The following is an 18,654-nucleotide window of genomic DNA, read 5'->3' on the forward strand; positions in this document are numbered from 1 at the left end:
TTCATACCCAAAACTGAGCCTGAAAAATATTTAACAATCCCTTGCTTTCCTAGCAAAATTGCAGTTGCACCTTTGCGTCCCCACCAGTTACCAGTACATCAGAAAATGCTCATGTACTTAAATCTCTGTATCAAATTTAGAAACTAACCACACATTAAATTCGAATTTTGTTAATGTTTTCAACTATGAAGTAAGTGAAAACGAAATTCGAAGCTATCTGATTAGCTTGTAAACTTGATTTTAATGCAAAGTAGCATCAACTTCCAAATTTTGAACCAGTTGTAAAACACTTCACTAAAAAAATCCGAGAAAAGCAAATGCTCACTCGGGACAGAAATTACTACAACTGTTTGTTAGTTTGTGACAAATGTCACAAACCACAAAAGTATAGTGTTGAGTGTCAACCCATTAACTATGTTTGTAAAAGTAATTACAAACAAAAAATAAAAATTCAAAATACAGTCAAATATACACACACATCTATCTAAACATTTGCAATAACAAAAATCTACATCTTCATGTAATTTTAGCTTACAGTTACCAAATTTAATATAAAGAAATTAAAAACTGAAACCTTCTTGAAGCAATAAAATTACATGAAGGTAAATACTCATGGAAAGTATTAATCGGAAATAAGAAAATGGATGAATTGACATTAGGAGAACTAAAAAATGCTTAAAGACAACACAATGGTTCTCTCCCATGACGCAAAATGCAAAGAAATAATAAATATTTCCAAATATATGCACAAACATTTGCTGTTCCAGAATTTGTTTGAATATAAAGTCAAAGTAAAAGTCAAAATATCAACTCTCGTAAAATGATTGTTAAAAATTTTGTGTTGGTCTGAGTTTGTGACCTACACACAGTGTTTTAGTTTTTATTGTATGTATTGCTCCATATTCTTCTGTGTTGCATGGTGCATAAAGCAAGCCAGAACCAACAGTTATATTAAAAAAGATATAACTTTCGACACAAGAAATACTTTTTAAAAAATAAATCACTGAAATACTAGATTATATAGCGAAAATTCAATATGGCTCATTCAATAAATTGTGCTTATAAATTTTATTCCTTCCCAATTAAAGTAATTTATCAAAAAAGTAATTTTAGAAAACTGGGCTGTTACAAAAGTATACATTTACAACATGACTAACCGAGGCGCGATATTTTTCTTGAATGCCGCAAAAAAACCGTCAAAACATGGGTGCTGTCTTTAAGCCGCGAACTTTCCATGAGTTAACAGTATTTTAAAAAATGTCACCTACCTTGTCCTTCACCTGCGCCATCTGTACTAGTTCCAGCCTGGGGTTCTTCACCTTCCATCATACTATAGTCCTCCGTGTCGTCAGCTGTATTGTCATCCAGAGTATCATCACCAAAATTATCCCCATCGTCATCTGGTATCGTTAAGGTTTGATTCTGGTCATAAGGTTCAACTTTAAACTGAACAGGTGGAGTCTCGGCACTACTAGAGTTTACTGGTTCAGTTTTGGTAACCACTGCAGATGGGGTGGGCTGAGAATCACTTAGCCTTTGTCTTTTTGGAGCAGGCGTGGAAGATACCACAGGTGTTGGTGGTTGTTTCTTAGGTCTAGGGACAGGTTTGTAGGTATCTTCCGGTGCAGGAGTAGATTTTTCGTGGACCGACTCATCATTATCCACAGAACCCTGGTAAGTAAAACATGTAAACTAAGCCATAGACATACAGGGTGTTTCCAAATAAATGTGAAAAATTTAAGAGGGTGGTTCCTTGTTTAAAACAAAAGGTCTTTGGTGGCTAAAATATCAACCTTTGGAGAGATATCATGCTACAAACATGGAGGAAAAATGTTTTCATTTTTTTTTCTTGAAACTGAATACAGATTTTTTTTTATATGAGGAAGGGATTGAATTTGACATCTATAATTCTTCTGAACTAAATTTAGGTAAAAACTTATGCAATGACAATTTTTTTATGTTGCATTTAAAAACTTATTTATCTCTCAATAAAAAAAAATAAATCAGAAGCATGGCATAATAAGATTAACAAAAAGTGTATTATACAAAAAAAGAAAACTAGTGGACTGCTGTCACATTCATAGGTTTCATATTATTGCTTTAATTGACATTGCTCAGTTAGTTTGAACATAAATTCAATCAGAAATTCATTAAATAATCATTTAATTATACAATAATAAGAGTTTTCTTACAATACTATAAAACTTGAATTTTTGTTTTGCCCTAGGTGTCTTGCTATTGTGATTAGTTTCAGAAATGTTTATTAATAAATTATTTTGTAACATAAATTTTTCCTTAAATTTTGTTAAGAATGATAGGGGTAGTCTAATTCAATGTACTCCACTAATTCAAAAAATAAAATAAAGAAATATGGAGAAAGTGTTTTTTTATTAATAGTAACAGGTCCCTAATATTTTATTATTATATTCTTGTTTCTAAAATAAAAAATAAAAACCATTTTTTTCTGTGACATTTGTAGCACCGATGGCTTTTAACACAAAGTTTATATAACTTTATTTTTACAAAGGAATAACCCCCTTCTATTTTTGAATATGTTTTGAAACATTCTCTTTAACAATACAACTTACATTTCCATCACCCGTCAATCCTTTGATTTGCAAGGCCTCAGCAGTCTTAATAAAAGTAGTTAAATTCTCCTGACTAACTTGTACTTCCCCTTGGTACATAAACTGAAGTAAATCACTAATTGCTACATAACTAACGTCTTTCATAAATACTATAGGATGCTGACACGGGTTCGATTTAAAAAGTTCTTTAAAATAAGGACTGCACACCGACAGCACCATTTTGTGAGCCTTGAGGCATTTGCCTTCCACGGCAAGCGTCACGTCCACGAGATCCTCGTTTTCAAGCAGTGAGTTCATGCCGGAACTCATATTCTTGTGAAAATTGTCCCAACATAACGAAAACTGCTCCGACGCCATGGCCGGTTCTGAAATATCGCAAAGAGGTGCATTGTCAACCGCATTCTTTCGTAAGATACGCGTCGCCATTATGGCCACCGGATGATCGGTGAGCCTCAACAATTAGTTTTCAAACAGACAAGAATAACTTACCTCGTATCGAAACTTCCACTTCTACTGTTGGGTTTTATTACATTACACCTTTAAAGAATGACAACGAAACCGTTTTCAACGTTTGGTGGCCAAAATTGGCAGCAAAATCCACCAAGAAACGGAATTCATCCACACCCGCTTAAAATGACGCCAAACGGACTAAAATGTTCGCAGGAGGGCGCTGCCGAACGGCGTCGGCTTCAACCGCGGATGGTTCAAAATTCCTAAGTTATATCCAAATGGAAAATCTAGAATATAATAATTTTAGAAATAATATTGGAGTTGAAAAGACGAAAGCTAATAAAAGACTATTCTCTGTTACTAACTCGTAAATATTTTGAGCTGACATAAACATTATGAAATAGTTTCGTTTGAACACATTCCATATTAATATTAAGTTGTAGGTACCTACTTCCGTATTAATGACCTTTTTCTAAACTAACCAAAACAATTCTCACTAATACTAACATTCACAACTATTCTGGATAGTCGCAACTGTTGGTTATTAGCAACAGAAACTTTTAAAAAAATTTATTAATTTTAGTACTATTTTTCGCCAAAGTTAGGTGCCCCAGAATCAATCATTACTTGCATCAACCGCCCTACCGACCTTGGCGAAACAAAAGTTCATCAGCAAGTTACTTAAAATCTTTATAAACGTTATCAAATTAATTTAGAAAATGTTTCCAACTGAATTTGGGTTATTGAACGGGATATACACGCATGCGTGTGTGATTTGACAATTCATAAACAGTAATGGCTCCTTTTTACACGAAGTTTGTTTTCCCGCTAAATAAACGAATGTATCGTGCGTATAACTCTAATGAAATTCAGGACTATGGATAATGATAATAAATTAGATCGGTTTTTAAAACTAGGAAAAGCGGGAGAAGGCACATATGGCGTTGTTTATAAAGCAAAAAACAAACTGACTGGCAAAAATGTGGCACTTAAAAAAATTAAGTTACAAAAGTAAGTTCCTTACTTAATATTCTCTTTTCTAGTCAGGCAGGTGTGATCAGACTAACATATTTATAAAGGTAGAGTGAGTTGAATTGTATGGTGTTGTGTAAGGTATTTGTCTCATAGCACCACATGATTCAGCTTATGCTGCCTTTGGCATTTCTTCACTAACAGTTAGTGTAAGTACTTTACCAGATTACTTTTCATTGCAACTCTCATATACACACTGTATACCAAAATCATGTTAAACAGCTGCAAATTTCGATAACTATTTCAGGTTTTACAAAGGGGGAACCTCTGAAGGAGTTCCCTCCACAGCAATGCGTGAAATAACTTTACTCAAAGGTGTAAGACATTCATCTATTGTGGAACTATTGGATGTGATGTATACTACAGACAAATTGTATTTAGTATTTGAGTATTTGGAACTTGATCTCAAAAGATATATGGATAGTACAAAAGCACCATTCGAGCAAGAGCTGATAAGAGTAAGTATGAAATAAATTCTTATGAGCATCCAATAAAAATATGTTATGCAGAGCTACATGAAGCAGCTTCTAGATGCAATGGCTTATCTACATTGTCATAGGATATTGCATAGAGATCTAAAACCACAGAACTTGCTTGTTGATAAAGAAGGTCACATTAAACTGGCCGACTTTGGGTTATCCAGAGCCTTTTCATTACCAACTAGAACATATACCCATGAAGTTATAACGGTGTGGTATAGAGCCCCAGAGCTATTGCTAGGAGAAAAAATGTATTGCACTGGAGTTGATGTTTGGAGTCTGGGATGTGTAATGGCAGAAATGGTAGTATGACCAAATAATAAACTTCCCACTGGGACAAATTATTTTTTTATATTTAGCTGATGAAAAGGGCACTGTTTCCAGGTGACTCAGAAATTGACCAACTCTACAAAATATTTAAAGTACTTGGAACTCCATCTGAAGATATCTGGGAAGGAGTCACCCTTCTTCCAGATTTTAAACCAACATTCCCAGTATGGCCACCAAGGCAATTGCAGGACATCATTAGGTTTCACTGTTTAGAAGAGGAAGAAATTTTAAAAGTTGTATAGTTATTTTTGCTAATTGAAAAAAATTATGACTTGTTTTTTAGCATATGTTAACTTATGATCCTGCAAAACGAAGAACAGCAAAGGAACTGCTCAAGTTAAATTATGTCAAATCAGCTAAACTCACAACTCCAGACCTTACTGTTTTTCGGGATGATACTGGAGAGACTGAGTCTGAAGCTATTAATAGTTAATTTTAATTTACATTTCTAAAAAATTTTAACAACTTAAATAAAGCAATATTTTATTTGACAATACCTAGATGTTTTATTATGAATTAAACATAAACTTGGGAGTATCTCTAAAATTCCGGCTGAATATTTTCATTAGCATATTACAAATATGTGGGTGACAGCAACATTTTTTTTTTAAATAATTTGCTCTCCATTACAAAAATTATTGCTTGGATGGTGCTGTGAATGTAAAAAAATTAAAAACTAAGATTTCAAAAAAAAAATAAAAATATAAGGATTAAAAATTTTCTTTTGAAATAATAGGGGAGAAGGAAATATTTTCATTACATCACACCCTCAATTTTTGTTGTGTAGTTTTTTACGTTTATATGGTATTTACAAAATATATTACACCATTATAAAGGGCCTGCTTCTTTGCTTCATTCTGGAGTTAGCTTCCATACCACTTTATCTGATATTCTCCTAAACTTAAGCTATTTAAAAAATAATGTTTAGGTTAGTTTTGTTTGGTAACTGGCCTTGTTGCAATATTATATCATTTGTTTTGATTGTTAAGTACAAAGAACACAAATCACAATGTCTTACAAATATTAGGTGAGTGAAATGGCACTAAGGGGATAGAGAACATAAAACAGACAAGAAGATAAACATTGTTTTTGGTTTGGGTTTTATTTAAAAATAAATGGACATATCAATAGATAGGTATCCAATATACCTAATTGCTGACAGATTCCAGTACTTGGAGCTCCATATATTAAATTCATTCCATCCATTACCCGAAGTGAAAGACTCCATTTTTCTATTTTCAACTTTTATTTTTCAAAAATCACTTCAAAATTGTATCCAACATTTTTGTTCAAAGTTATTCATTGGTAGTTTCTGATATTTGTTTCAACTTCCTTTGTAATGACATAACTAACTTCTTATAAAACTTTAATGTTTCCTGAGGTTGCCGACCATATTCATCAACCTTGATCAAATCCTGTTCTTGGAGCTTTTCTATGTGAACTTCAAGTTTTTCTATCTGAGCCTTTAAAACAATCAGCCTAACTGGCAATGATAAATTATCAAAATTTTCAAGAGTTAAAATCTTCTGTTTTTCATAATCTGTCAGTTTTCTTGGAAAATCATTGGACAATGAAATAAGACCAATTGTACAGCATCTATTGAGGTCTATAAACTGCCATAATGTCTCCTCACATAAGCCTATAATACTTGTCTTAAATAAAGGTGGCTGCAAAACTTTGCACTCAACACTTTTATATTCATAGATATCCTGATATGCAGAAACAGATACAACTTCTGAAATGGTTTTGGTTCTCATTGGTTGTCTGGCTAACATTTGAAGTTTCATGTACTCCCATTCCAAACTCTTGTGTTTTTCAGTTTTTTCTACTGGAGCTTTTTTAACTAACAAACTCTCGAATTCATGAGTATCCATATTGTCAACATGTTCTGTTACAATTTGTTCTTTTTCAGGAATTTTCTTTGTAACTCCATCATCCTCATTTTCAATGTCATTGTCTTGACTTTTTACTAATTGTTTTAAATCTAGGGAGCCTTGCTCAAATTGTTTTAAAAGTTCATTGTAATCCCAGTCTAAATTATAATTTATGTTGTGTTTATTGAAGGGAATGTCTGATTTTCGAGTTGAAATCCTTGCTTGTTTAAAATGTATCACTTTGCTTTGCGATATTACAAACTTGGCAGGCTTTTTTTCAAAAACTGATAATGCAGGTGATTCAAGCCCATCACATTTCTCAAAAAATAAGTTTGTGCCAATGCTGTAATCATATTTACCTGAAAATAAGTAAAAAACTAGAGTAACTGATTTATGGTCTGTATGAAGGCCTACCTTTAAAAACTAAATCGTTGACTTGTATGAGGGGATGCTCTTTATGTAGATTTGCAATGCGAAGAAATGTTTTTTCTTCAAGAGATTCACTTGGAAGTTTTCCATTAAAATCTAAGAAAATATAAGTACCATTCTCAGCATTCGCATTTTCTTCTAAATTTGTGGGGTCTGCCTTTTCGTCCATAGATAAACAATATATTGCCAGTTTTTTTATTTCTAAACAAATGAAAAATGTTCCCAAAATTTTAGGTTGTCTCTCTTCTTCTTAAATTCCGGTAGCAAAATTAAAAGGACAACGAGCCTATATTTTCTATTCTTGTGGTTACTATTACAAACTAACCAAAATCAACATCAATCGACAGTTGGAAAATATCTAAGTTACTAACTGTAATTTGATTCTTAATGGAACGGCCAGTGACGTAGCATTACTAAACAGTATACTAATCTTTAGTAGACTGAATCTCGCCTTATTGCCAAAATGTTATCTTGTTATTGTTATATTGTATATAATTCAAATAAAGAACTTTATTATTATTATTATTATTATTTGTCATGTAATCAATTTACTTTTTATACTACCTACATTAGAATAACCACTTCGTTTTTGTTTGTTAACCACGACCTCGAGCTGCTAGGGACACTTCCAGTACTTTAGTATATTGGAATATCTAGTCAAGGAGCTTGGCAAATTGCAAGCAGAATCGAAAGTTCGAAAATTAGAATGCAACAAAAATATCTTTTAATATGTTTATGACGTTATTGACTCAAATGGTTTAAAAGCTTTGTTTGTTCCAAGCAACCACCATATTTTAATTTTCCGCCATAGAATGAAAACAAACTCAAATAACCCAAAGCAAAACTAAACCTGCAAGTTGGTTGGAGAAAATGACTATAGTACCTTGTGACGTCACAGACGTTAAATTAGAATTGAAGTATAGTCTAATTAGCCACCTGACAAAAAAATTGTAACAAAAAAAGTAAATGATCAGCTGTAAAATATCAGTTTGAAAAGAAATTAAGCACTTTCGGATACTCCTATACATAATTTAAAAATATGTCCATTTGGTTTGCTGAAAATTTAAACTTAGTCGCTGTTTTTTATTTCTATGGTATATTTTAAATTTCGTTGACATTTTGAATTATTTGAAATTTAAAAAATACAACCAGCATGATAAATTTTACTAAACTCTGAAGAGATCAAAGATTTCTAATAAAATAAAATAAACGAATTCGATTGTGAACAAACTATTGTGTAGCAAAAGTTAATTTAGAGCTTTTATTATTAACTCCAGTACATACATACAATGCCCCAATCAAAAAACACAGAAACTAAAGATTTTATTGGTCCATAGGTTAAATCTCCAGTGCATCGATTGATTTAAATTTTTAATGTAGGGTTTAATACTTTTTTGTTCTACAAAAATAATTAAAAAACAATTTATAAAGTAAAATAAAAGGTTTTCTTTTGTCACTTTTTTGTAAATAAAATGAAAACTACTCTAGCCAGTTCTATGTAGTGTGATTTAGTTATAAAGTTAATTGTAATTAAAATAATTTAATCATTTAGTCTATATTTGTCAACGGAAACTTTAATAAAGAGAGCAGCGAAGATGGAATCAAATGGTTAATGCATTTGGTGGTCTTGTCATACGCAGCTAGCATCATCCTTAGTATATAAGAATTTATTGCTTTCCTAGAAGAATCCACTAGAGATGAAAACACGGACTTGTCCGCTAGACCAACCTCAATTGCACCGGTTGCTAAAAACATACCAATTACCCACATTTTTGCAGAGAAAAATATTTAACATATTAACTATTATCCACAGAATTCTGAAGTTCGGCTGTTGGTGGCACTGTAGTTTGCAACATCCTCAATAAAGCTGGTAATGTGAAATTTTCTTCTGCGTCTTCCTTGATAGTAACATTTATATTTTGCACTTCAAAACAACAACACAGACAAATTATATAAGTAAAGGAAAAAATATATGTGGGGAACAATCGTTTCACAAGCAATAAAACGAATTTAATATTATTCTTTATTTATTATCACATGCATACAACTTTACCTAAAAATACTATCACTCGATAATTTCGTAAAGCGACAATACCATTTGTTTTTGTTAATTTCCAAAAAGGTCGTTAGAACAACTTTTCGTTAGCTTGTTATTATAACTTGTAATGAGTTATACAGGGTGGTTACATTTTGCCACTGGACTACTTCAAAACTTAATAGCTACATCATCGGGTAAAGTAAAAATAAAACAGATATTCCAATCCGATCTTGTGACCGAAAAAAAAAGAAATAATCTCGTGGAAGATTAATTTATTTAACTTTTAAATAGTTACCTAACTCCATTATGTTACTTGTTGATTTTTAATTAATTTTATGATATACCAAGTAACACAAGAAAGTGACACTCCGCACAGATCAACAAAAATCGTTAGTTAAACTTTATGGCTATAGTAACACTAACTAACACTTACACTAATGTTTTGATAAGAGGTTGAGAACAATTGAAACAACAATAATATCAAAGAATTAATATCTTTAAGTCTATAGGGTGATTCATAAAGATTGGACAATCTCTAAACTGGAGATACTAGACACTAAAATATTATGATTGAGCTTTATAAAAATGTCGCTGGTTTAATTTAGGAGATACCGGGCGTTAAAAATTTAAAACTTATTCCGAAATTTGGCATTATTCGAGATGTTTTTATAGCATAATAATAAAAATTGGCAGTTAGTTATATGTCCCAAACTGCAGACGAAGCCCAAAGCTAAGCGAAGATAACGCATCGCTGACACCGCATCAAAAGCCCTATTTATTCGATTGTAATATTGTAAAATACGCTCTTAATTATTCCAACCTCTGTAACGGCCAGTTCGAATAAAACTTTATTTCGCTTTCCGTGTAATAAATGTTTTTAAAAACGCTCTCCCGAATTTTGAACATTTAAGTGGCGCAGTCGGAACGGATTTTCTAAGTGCAGTAGTGGTGGACAATTAACCAGAATCTTTTGGGAGTTTTTTGAAATCGCCAATCGAGGAAAGTTCGAAAACTTTTGGACACCCGCTACGTGGATTTTCAAATCCTTCAGCGCGCAGAACCAGCAGCGAGGGAAGCAGAACAACGGTCTACGAAGGTACAACCCGTATGTGACGAGTTGGAAAACTGAGCCGGAAAGGGGACGCAGAAATACGAAACCGTAAGTGCCATTTCCTTTTGCCCCTCCGATACCTCTGTAGAAAGGTCACTTGAAGGGATAGTTTAGGGCTCGCATTGCACGCGATTAGGTTAAGAAAACAAGAAAATAAAACAGAAAACAAATCAAATCAAATCGTAAACGAGCGATTCTGAAATCGAAAATCTCGAAAAACAATTCAATTCAATTTTAAAGTTAGGGAACAAAACACAAAAAAAGAGTCAAAACAATGACCCAACAAGGAAGCTCAGGTAGTATGAGTAGTGCGGAACCTAGATTTAATTGGAATCTTTTTAAATCTAAAGTAGGGAACATAAAACCTTATGACGGAAATAGCGACACGCTAAACAAATTTATTGGTAAGTGCGAAAGATTAATAAATTCCTACGTTAGTTTAGGAGATGCGGAACTAAATAGCCATATCTTCGATTGTATCATAGACAAACTAGTAGGGAAAGCAGAGTTAATGATAGGAAACCGATCAGAATTGACAGATTGGTTAAGCATAAAAGACGCGCTTATTCAATGCTTCGCGGATAGGAGAAATTTAGATTGTCTAATTCAGGAATTAACTAGAACAAGACCGTTCAAAAACGAACATTTAGTTGATTTCGGTGGTAGGCTACAACTTTTAAAAAGTAGTGTAATACAGCGGATTAGTAACTCAGAAAACTTAGATCAAAATGAAAAACTATTCCATGTAAATTATTACAACAAAATCGCGCTCAATACATAGCTGGATGCACCGGGACGCTCAAAAACAACATGCATTTGAAACAACCAGATTCTTTAGAGGAAGCCATTGCTTATGTTTCTGAATTTGAAAATTTTAAAAACCTCTACGGAAATCTAAGCAACACAACGAAACAATTCCAAATACCCAATTTTCAACAAAGTAATTCAAAACAATTCCAAATACCCAACTTCCAACAAAACAATGCAAAGCAATTCCAAATACTAAATTTTCAACAATTCAACACGAAACAATATTTTCAACCATTTCAATAATTCCAAAATCAGCCGAATCTAAATAGATTTCAGCCTAGAATAAATCCCAACACAAGTTTCATGCCAAACAATTTTAACAATTTTTCAAATCCAAGCCAATATCAAAATCATTTCCAAAAACCACAATTTCCATCTCAACCAATAAATATTCAACCGAGGCAAATACCCCAATACCCTTATATGGCACAAGCGGAGAAGAAGAGACAATTCACCGCAGAAACATGTTCCGTCATCGAAGAACTCTACTTTTGTAAAGAAGAAACTCATCCCCGAGATGTATGCGTGGAGAATTTATTTGACGACATAGGAATGGAAAACTGCCCAATTACGAAAATGAACCTGTCAGAGGCAATTATAGAAGAAATTACTCAAAATTTAGTTCTTGTTTTGCCACAGAAGCCTGAAAAATTACTAATTAAGTGTAACACGGATCGATATATGCAAATCGAAGTACCAGTACTGATTAAGATACCAGTAAACTGTCAAATAGAAATTAATGAAGAAAAATTCTTCAACGATGTGAAAATTCAGTTCGGAAAACCGATATTTTTACCAAAAATCCAATTGACAGAAATGAAAGCAATGGAAGGCCTGGATACCCCCAGTCTTTCAAAAATAAATATCGACGAGATATACCAGCTGAGAGACTTAGCAGAAAAAATAACTCCCATGGAACCAGTGGAAGAAGAAACGAAGACGTTCCAAATAATTGTTATTGTTTTTGGAATAATCATGGTTCTAATTTTAGCTTTCATCTTTAAGAAGCTCCTGTTCGGAAAGGCACCAGAATTGAAGAAAACCGCATCCATCCCTGCCAGGGAGAAAATCTTGAAGTTTTTTCGAAAAAACACTCCGTTATTTTCGAAACTGCAGACGAAGCCCAAAGCTAAGCGAAGATAACGCATCGCTGACACCGCATCAAAAGCCCTATTTATTCGATTGTAATATTGTAAAATACGCTCTTAATTATTCCAACCTTTGTAACGGCCAGTTCGAATAAAACTTTATTTCGCTTTCCGTGTAATAAATGTTTTTAAAAACGCTCTCCCGAATTTTGAACATTTAAGTAGTTTTAGGTTTTTTGACATGTCATTTACGAATTTGAAACTTATTTTTATTACTTTTTTTAGTGCTCCCCGTATCGTTTTAATATTTATTTAAAAAAAAAGAGAAAAAATACCTTAAGCATACGCCAATAAATCAAAAACCGACAGTTAGACGCTAAAGCTTATGGTTAAAAATGTAAATACAGTCAAGTATGCAAGTATCCAAATATACACAAAAAATAAAAAAATGAACAAAACATTATTAGTTTTTTGCGATAACTTAAAAACCGGTTCAAATTGCTTAGTTTTAGATATTTTTTAAAAATAATTCAATGACCTTGAAAACACAATTTTACACTTCAAAGTGTACAAGAATTTCTTTCATAGGAAAAAAATAAAGTAGGCTAGGGCACGAAAAGATTCTTCGAGTTAATTCGTTCTTTTGCAACGCGGGTGTGTTTTACGGTTTATGTAAATAAACGCATAATACATTTGTCGCAATATCGTTACATAAAATGGGAAATTGTTTTGCACAATCATAGTCTAATGTATTTATGGCTTATTTACACTACGCAGTTATTAATGCTTTAGTAAGTGATAAGTATATTCATCAAATAGGGACGAATACACGCAAGAATCTACTTATTGTTGCCCCTCGTAACAAATTACAGTGCAAATATTATTGATAATGTTAATTCTAAGATGAAGGTTAAATTATCAAAGTTTCCTAAACTTTTTCGTTTCTGCCATCATATTAAACAAAATTATAATCTGTCAAATTTGAATAAGTTGTGATTCGCTTAAATTGAAAACACTTAATCATACCGTCAACTTTTAAACCTCCGTAAATACCACCTTGGAATAAAATGACATTTTTAAACAATATTTGCAACTGTTTTCGAAAAAATTGATCGCTTTTATATATTTTCGATTGCGAAATCGCAAAGTTTGGGAAAAATACTTGAACTTTGGTTATGATCGTCGGTCGGTAATCATTAAGGAAAATATTCTTTTACTAATTTATGAGACACTTGGTATAAACTCAGTGTGAATAAAGCGATGCAGCGAATAGACTCTATTTCTGTTCAATTAAATGTTCATATTTCTGTTTTCCTTATTTCGTATACGTATTACGCAAAATGTTGAGCAATATATTTTTCTGAATAAATTCAATTTAAACGCTGAATTTTATAACATATGAACTTAATTAACAGCTCAATTTCTTGAACTATACGGGTACCATGAAGGTAAAAGGTTTTTCTGAAAAACTGAGTATGATTCCATTTATAATTTGGAATATATTGTAAATTTGGAAATTTGCTTTCTAAACAGCAATTTCCGCACTAGTCAAATTTCGAGAAAATAGTTCCGTAAAACTGCCGTATCCAAACTTATTGACGATCATTGGATTAAAGCGAGTTTTCAGGCATTCACATGTCGAATGGCCTTTCTGAAAATTTTCATATTTACTTTATTGACACACTACTGAAAGATTAAAATTAACTTGCGCATTTTCATTCAATTCATAATTTAATAAAAAAAAATTAATAGACTTTTATCAAAAAGAAACACAATATTGATAATTTATTTACATTTGGGGTGAATTTTAATGACAATTTTCCATGCCGAATAGTTTTTAGTGTTTTTTTCCTCTGTTTTCATCTAAAATGAAAAACCGAAGTAACTGTTAATTACATTAACATTTTTGAATTAACTGGTTGGTTAGTTCTCTACAACGAGGTTCGAAATAATGCTATTCATTATTGTCTTATGCAAACGAAATAAGGAAATGATCGCCTTAAGGCTTTGCTAGCATAACCAAAAATCTATCCGGACGCTAAAATGCGGTTTTAGTCGAAGGTGATATCTACGTATTTTTTGGGTGTTTTGTAAAAGTCCAATTTAAATTATTGATATTTTATTTTTAAGCTTTTTACTCTTAAAGTTCATTTGCTTTTGCTGAGCAAAAATGTCGTATAGATTATTAAATCAACTGGTAGGTATGGCGTTCATAACTTTGTTTTGTTATATCAAAACATAATTTCTTACTGGTTTACGTCCATTCGATTAATTGCAATGAACTTTGTAAGAAGCGCGGTTAATTAGCTTGTAGGAATTTACAATTACGATACATCATCTAATTGTTCATTGCGGGGAATAATATGTAAATAAGAGGTCATTAGATGACTAAGACCGTCGAAAAATAATGGAATTAATTGATAATGTAATGTACTACATACGCTCATATTAGCGCATTCACTAAATACGTTCCAGTACTACACTCATGAGTAGAAAAAGTTTTTATTTTTTATAAATTAAATTATGAATATGCGCTTTTCAGATTATTTCCCTATCAAGAACAAGAAAATATATTCAACAGTGAATTTGCTATATGTATCGTATTTCAAATCCATTCTTTAACCAGCTGAAAAAATCTTTCAGGTTCTATCTTGGATCACAAGGAAGATTTAATAAGATAACGTACTAATTTTGATCTTGCTACTCTAAATGGTTCGAGTAAATAAACGCATGCAAATTACGAACAGTCATAGTCATAATGAGTTTCTGAGTTGTTCAAGAAAAGAACCGTAAGGCCAGTCGACTGGAAGGGGTGAGGAAAGAAATCATTGTTTCTCAAGTTTTTTTATAGTTTATTAAAGAATAAACGTGCCTTAGTCAAGGATTTTCTAAGTTACCAGTTGACATTGGAACATCACTTTTTGTTGGAACTACTTTAGTTTAATAGATACTGACTTTAATTTTTTTTTTTAGTTTTTTTTTGTTTTGTGTAAGTTGATAAAGGATTTGGCTGAACGACAGAGCAGAGCAATTGCTATTTACTGTGACTATTCATTTAATTACCTGCCAATCTTCTCTTAAAAAATACATGCCTCCTTGTAACTTTTTCTTGCAAGTTATATGCTATTGTTGTTTCTATGAAAGTATAGTTTCCATATTTATTTTATAATTAAGAAGAACGTCAGGCCTGTCTGCTTGAATGTTGAAGTCAGTTGTGATTTCTCTATTTCAATTTAATTTAAAAACTTCATTTTCCAATATATCTTCAATTATTATTATTATTATTATTATTATTATTATTATGATTAGTATTATCATTATTATTATTATTATTATTATTGTTGGTATTATTATTATTAATACTACAGTGATTATAAAACTATAGTTTATTGCAGATGCCTATGACAATTAAGTTTTCAAGAAAAATCCCTTTTCAACATTAACGGTTAGGGCTTTGTCACCTGGATGTGGGCATCATTCAGGACTATTGTTATAATTAAGCGTGTTTGTCTAAGGATGGTGCACAATCAGGATTTTTTGAGTAAAATTTGGCGACTGCCTATTCAGATCGATTATGATTTATTACAGCATCGCCACAGACATTAAGTAACACACGCAAAGTGTGCCGACATACTTCTCGAATTGCATAAGAGTTGAGAAAGTAACGTACATAATTTGGAGAAGCATGTTCCGTTTGTTGTGGGAACGCTCGTATTACGTAATAAACCTGATGTTTCGCAAACCTCATTTACGAAGTTCGTTATTAATCAAATTGTTAATAACATTAAATCGTTGCCCCAGATTAATCAAAACGACACTTTTCCTGCAAAACTATTGAAAACGGTATTTAAAAATGTAATAATTATCGATGAAGCATGTTAGGCAAGTTAACATCATCAGAAGATGATATAAACTATTTGCATTATATCATCCGCCGCATAAAAATATTTTGAACTATTTCTACCATTCTGAGCCAATAAAATATGCTTGTATATTTTCTGTCAAGACAACATGTTTCAGCACATCCAAACTTACGTATTATAAAACGTGGCTTGGTTTACGAAATCCTGAACGCCCGAGTGAATATCTGTCACAATCTTCAACGACTCAAGATTTGTTTTATGCTAATTCGCGATTTATCGACCTTCATGTTTTTTTGGATTCCTAATGCAACACCTAAATTAGAAAAAATATTTAGTACAGCAACTTTATACATTGTGTTCCTACATGAATCGCAAACATGTTTTTCTAAAATTAGCTTTTTAAAGATACTTGTGATATGATAAGTGGCAGATCTTTAACAAATAATGTACGAGTGTCTACTTTAAACTGTGTAACAAAAAATTTCTTTCGTGACTATAGGTTTTTATTTAAAATTTGAAAACCCAAGATTAGATAGTAATAGTACTAGGTAAAATGAGAAGTGTTTATAATAACAATATTATTATTATGATTTTTGTTATAGCACTTTGCTAGCAAAAAAAAAAAAACAATAACTGCATATCCTTAAAACTCCTTAATTTATGTGAACATCGTAAAAGAATGATTTTCAGCAGATCAAATATTATCCCCATCGATGAATTTTAGATCGCTTTTTCTTGTATAAGTTTAAATGTTCCAGTATGAAATTATTTACAATTTTATATATTAGAACAAGGATCGACCTATTTCAAGGCTCGATAGTTAACCAATTTAACGTAATTAACATGATATTCAGTATATTCATTCATTCATTCATCTATGTTGTGTGTTGCAAAACACAGGGGTCAAGGCTCGACTGAAAATTCGCCATTCAAAAAAGAAAAGACAAAAGGTTTATATAAATGTGCTTAATTTTTATATTTTTAACAATAATTAATTAATAATTTTAAAATGTTTTGACCGCTTTTGCTGAGATTTATAATGCTAAAAGGTTCAAGTTGGCTCGAACTGGATTAAAATTGTTGTCTAGTGCTGCTTCCGGAGGAACCTTAACAAATACTATTTTTAGTTTTTTGCTCGAAAACGAAGACACGAGATCTCAAGAGTAAAAAAGGTTTATTTAAGAAAAAAGATATTATCTTTATGACAACCGCATTGAAGAGGTACAACTCTCTACTTCCGATTCTGAAGACGAGGCTGAAGAGTGTCCAATATACCAAAGTTTGAGAAACTTTTTTCCATTTTTCTTAATTTGAAATGACTGCAGATATATCTAAACTGTTATGAAAATGCGAATCGGAATTTTATACAAATAAATTAACAGGTATGCAACAATCGTGTAGACAACATATAGAATGTTAATTAATTAAACATATTGACATATTACAATACAATATTTAATATATAATATGTACATAAAAAAGTTCTTGGTCGTTATTTATGTATATGTAATATTGTGTACAAATAGGAGGCATTTAATTAAATTTATTATTAGTAAGTTCTAATTAAAATTATGAATAATTAAATAATGTAAAATATAAGCAGTTGCTTTAATTACCACCAATTTTTGATTCCCAAAGGGTGATCGCTATTAAAGGATTCTTGGATTTTACTGTATATATATTTGACTAACAAACTCGACAGGAACATTATTATATATTAATAATAAGAAAACAAGTTACATTGTAGCATACACTTATTCGGTGAGGCCGCAGTGTTACAAATTAATCAATTGTACATGAAATCAAAGGTAAGATTTGCAATGAAATATCAAAAGTAGTTCAACAAAGCAACACAAAATATCGCGAGGTATGCACAAAATCATAACTGTTTTATTCCAAGTGCTTGACTAACCAAATATCAAAAATATTTTTCTTAAACCCTACCAATTTAATTAAAGAGCAAATCGATTTTGCAAAATAAACTCCAAGAGTTGCTAATAAATAATAAAAGAACTTGGTTTTCTGCTTAATATTAATATGAATTGTATAATACTGGACTCTTTTTTTTCTTCAATTCTTCAGTCCATAGTTCACGATGGCATTGTTAAATTATCAGATTGTAATTAATTTTGTTGGAAACAACCTAAATAAATAAATAAATGTGCATGTGGCGAACCTCAGGGTTCAGTCCTGTTGTACTCGTTATATGTTTTAAATTTACAGTGTGCAGGGTATGCAGACGATACAGTGCTACTTTATAGTGGTGAAGATTAAGTATTAAAAATATAAATATAGAACGTGTTAAACGAATTAAATATTTAAGCCTACTGATCGATGATAGTTTAAACTGGGCTGAACATATTAATTTCATATCAAATAACATTGACCCATTGATCAGTGCCATACATAAAAGCCGAAATAATCTGAGTTACGAATATTTACGATTCTTATTTTGTATCATATATGAGATATCTAATTCCTGTATGTGGCGCAACTTATTTTAATAAAATACAATTTCTACAAAATAAATTCTTAAAAATTTTATTTAATTGTGATCGTCAC

At 31.6% G+C, this 18,654-nt stretch overlaps 3 protein-coding genes across 53 annotated transcripts in view; 1 reads left to right on the plus strand and 2 right to left on the minus strand.

Moving 5' to 3' along the window:
• The window catches only part of LOC132701449 (modifier of mdg4-like), a 131,526-nt gene extending 128,276 nt beyond the window's left edge, over positions 1 to 3,250 (minus strand). For 40 of the 50 annotated variants that reach the window (XM_060669383.1, XM_060669371.1, XM_060669384.1 and 37 more), the window contains exons 1-3: positions 3,078 to 3,249; positions 2,589 to 2,953; positions 1,269 to 1,671 (exon numbers count right to left, since the gene is read on the minus strand). In XM_060669383.1, the coding sequence (XP_060525366.1) occupies positions 1,269 to 1,671; positions 2,589 to 2,945 (760 nt within the window). In that variant the 5' untranslated portion in view covers positions 2,946 to 2,953; positions 3,078 to 3,249. Of the gene's footprint in view, positions 1 to 1,268; positions 1,672 to 2,588; positions 2,954 to 3,077 lie in introns of all 50 variants that reach the window. The other 10 variants (XM_060669332.1, XM_060669338.1, XM_060669335.1 and 7 more) reach the window with 1 other exon arrangement.
• A 588-nt stretch (positions 3,251 to 3,838) lies between these two features.
• On the plus strand, positions 3,839 to 5,358 carry LOC132700651 (cyclin-dependent kinase 2-like). 2 transcript variants are annotated; one of them, XM_060668115.1, is made up of 5 exons: positions 3,839 to 4,049; positions 4,318 to 4,528; positions 4,580 to 4,852; positions 4,909 to 5,112; positions 5,163 to 5,358. In XM_060668115.1, the coding sequence occupies exons 1-5, from the start codon at positions 3,901 to 3,903 to the stop codon at positions 5,310 to 5,312; spliced, it is 987 nt and encodes a 328-aa protein (XP_060524098.1). In that variant the 5' UTR covers positions 3,839 to 3,900; the 3' UTR covers positions 5,313 to 5,358. The 2 variants fall into 2 exon arrangements, with proteins under 2 accessions (XP_060524098.1, XP_060524099.1); XM_060668116.1 differs by lacking the exon at positions 3,839 to 4,049 and adding an exon at positions 4,101 to 4,219.
• Positions 5,359 to 5,977: 619 nt separating this feature from the next.
• On the minus strand, positions 5,978 to 7,450 carry LOC132700949 (uncharacterized). The gene is made up of 2 exons (XM_060668548.1): positions 7,168 to 7,450; positions 5,978 to 7,112 (listed from the first exon to the last, which is right to left on the minus strand). The coding sequence occupies exons 1-2, from the start codon at positions 7,349 to 7,351 to the stop codon at positions 6,175 to 6,177; spliced, it is 1,122 nt and encodes a 373-aa protein (XP_060524531.1). The 5' UTR covers positions 7,352 to 7,450; the 3' UTR covers positions 5,978 to 6,174.
• Between the last annotated feature and the right edge of the window lie 11,204 nt (positions 7,451 to 18,654).

Source organism: Cylas formicarius, unplaced genomic scaffold (assembly GCF_029955315.1).
Source record: "Cylas formicarius isolate icCylForm1 unplaced genomic scaffold, icCylForm1.1 PGA_scaffold_4__25_contigs__length_36172078, whole genome shotgun sequence".
Lineage (NCBI taxonomy): Eukaryota > Metazoa > Arthropoda > Insecta > Coleoptera > Brentidae > Cylas > Cylas formicarius.

What these genes read in the sequence shown, in the direction of transcription:
- LOC132700949 (XM_060668548.1), bottom strand. Translation starts at nt 7,351, where the DNA reads ATGGACGAAAAGGCAGACCCCACAAATTTAGAAGAAAATGCGAATGCT. An exon ending in CAACGATTTAGTTTTTAAAG is followed by an intron (nt 7,113 to 7,167) that starts GTAGGCCTTCAT and finishes ACTTATTTTCAG; the next exon opens with GTAAATATGATTACAGCATT.
- LOC132700651 (XM_060668115.1), top strand. Translation starts at nt 3,901, where the DNA reads ATGAAATTCAGGACTATGGATAATGATAATAAATTAGATCGGTTTTTA. An exon ending in TCGAGCAAGAGCTGATAAGA is followed by an intron (nt 4,529 to 4,579) that starts GTAAGTATGAAA and finishes TATGTTATGCAG; the next exon opens with AGCTACATGAAGCAGCTTCT. An exon ending in AAGAGGAAGAAATTTTAAAA is followed by an intron (nt 5,113 to 5,162) that starts GTTGTATAGTTA and finishes CTTGTTTTTTAG; the next exon opens with CATATGTTAACTTATGATCC.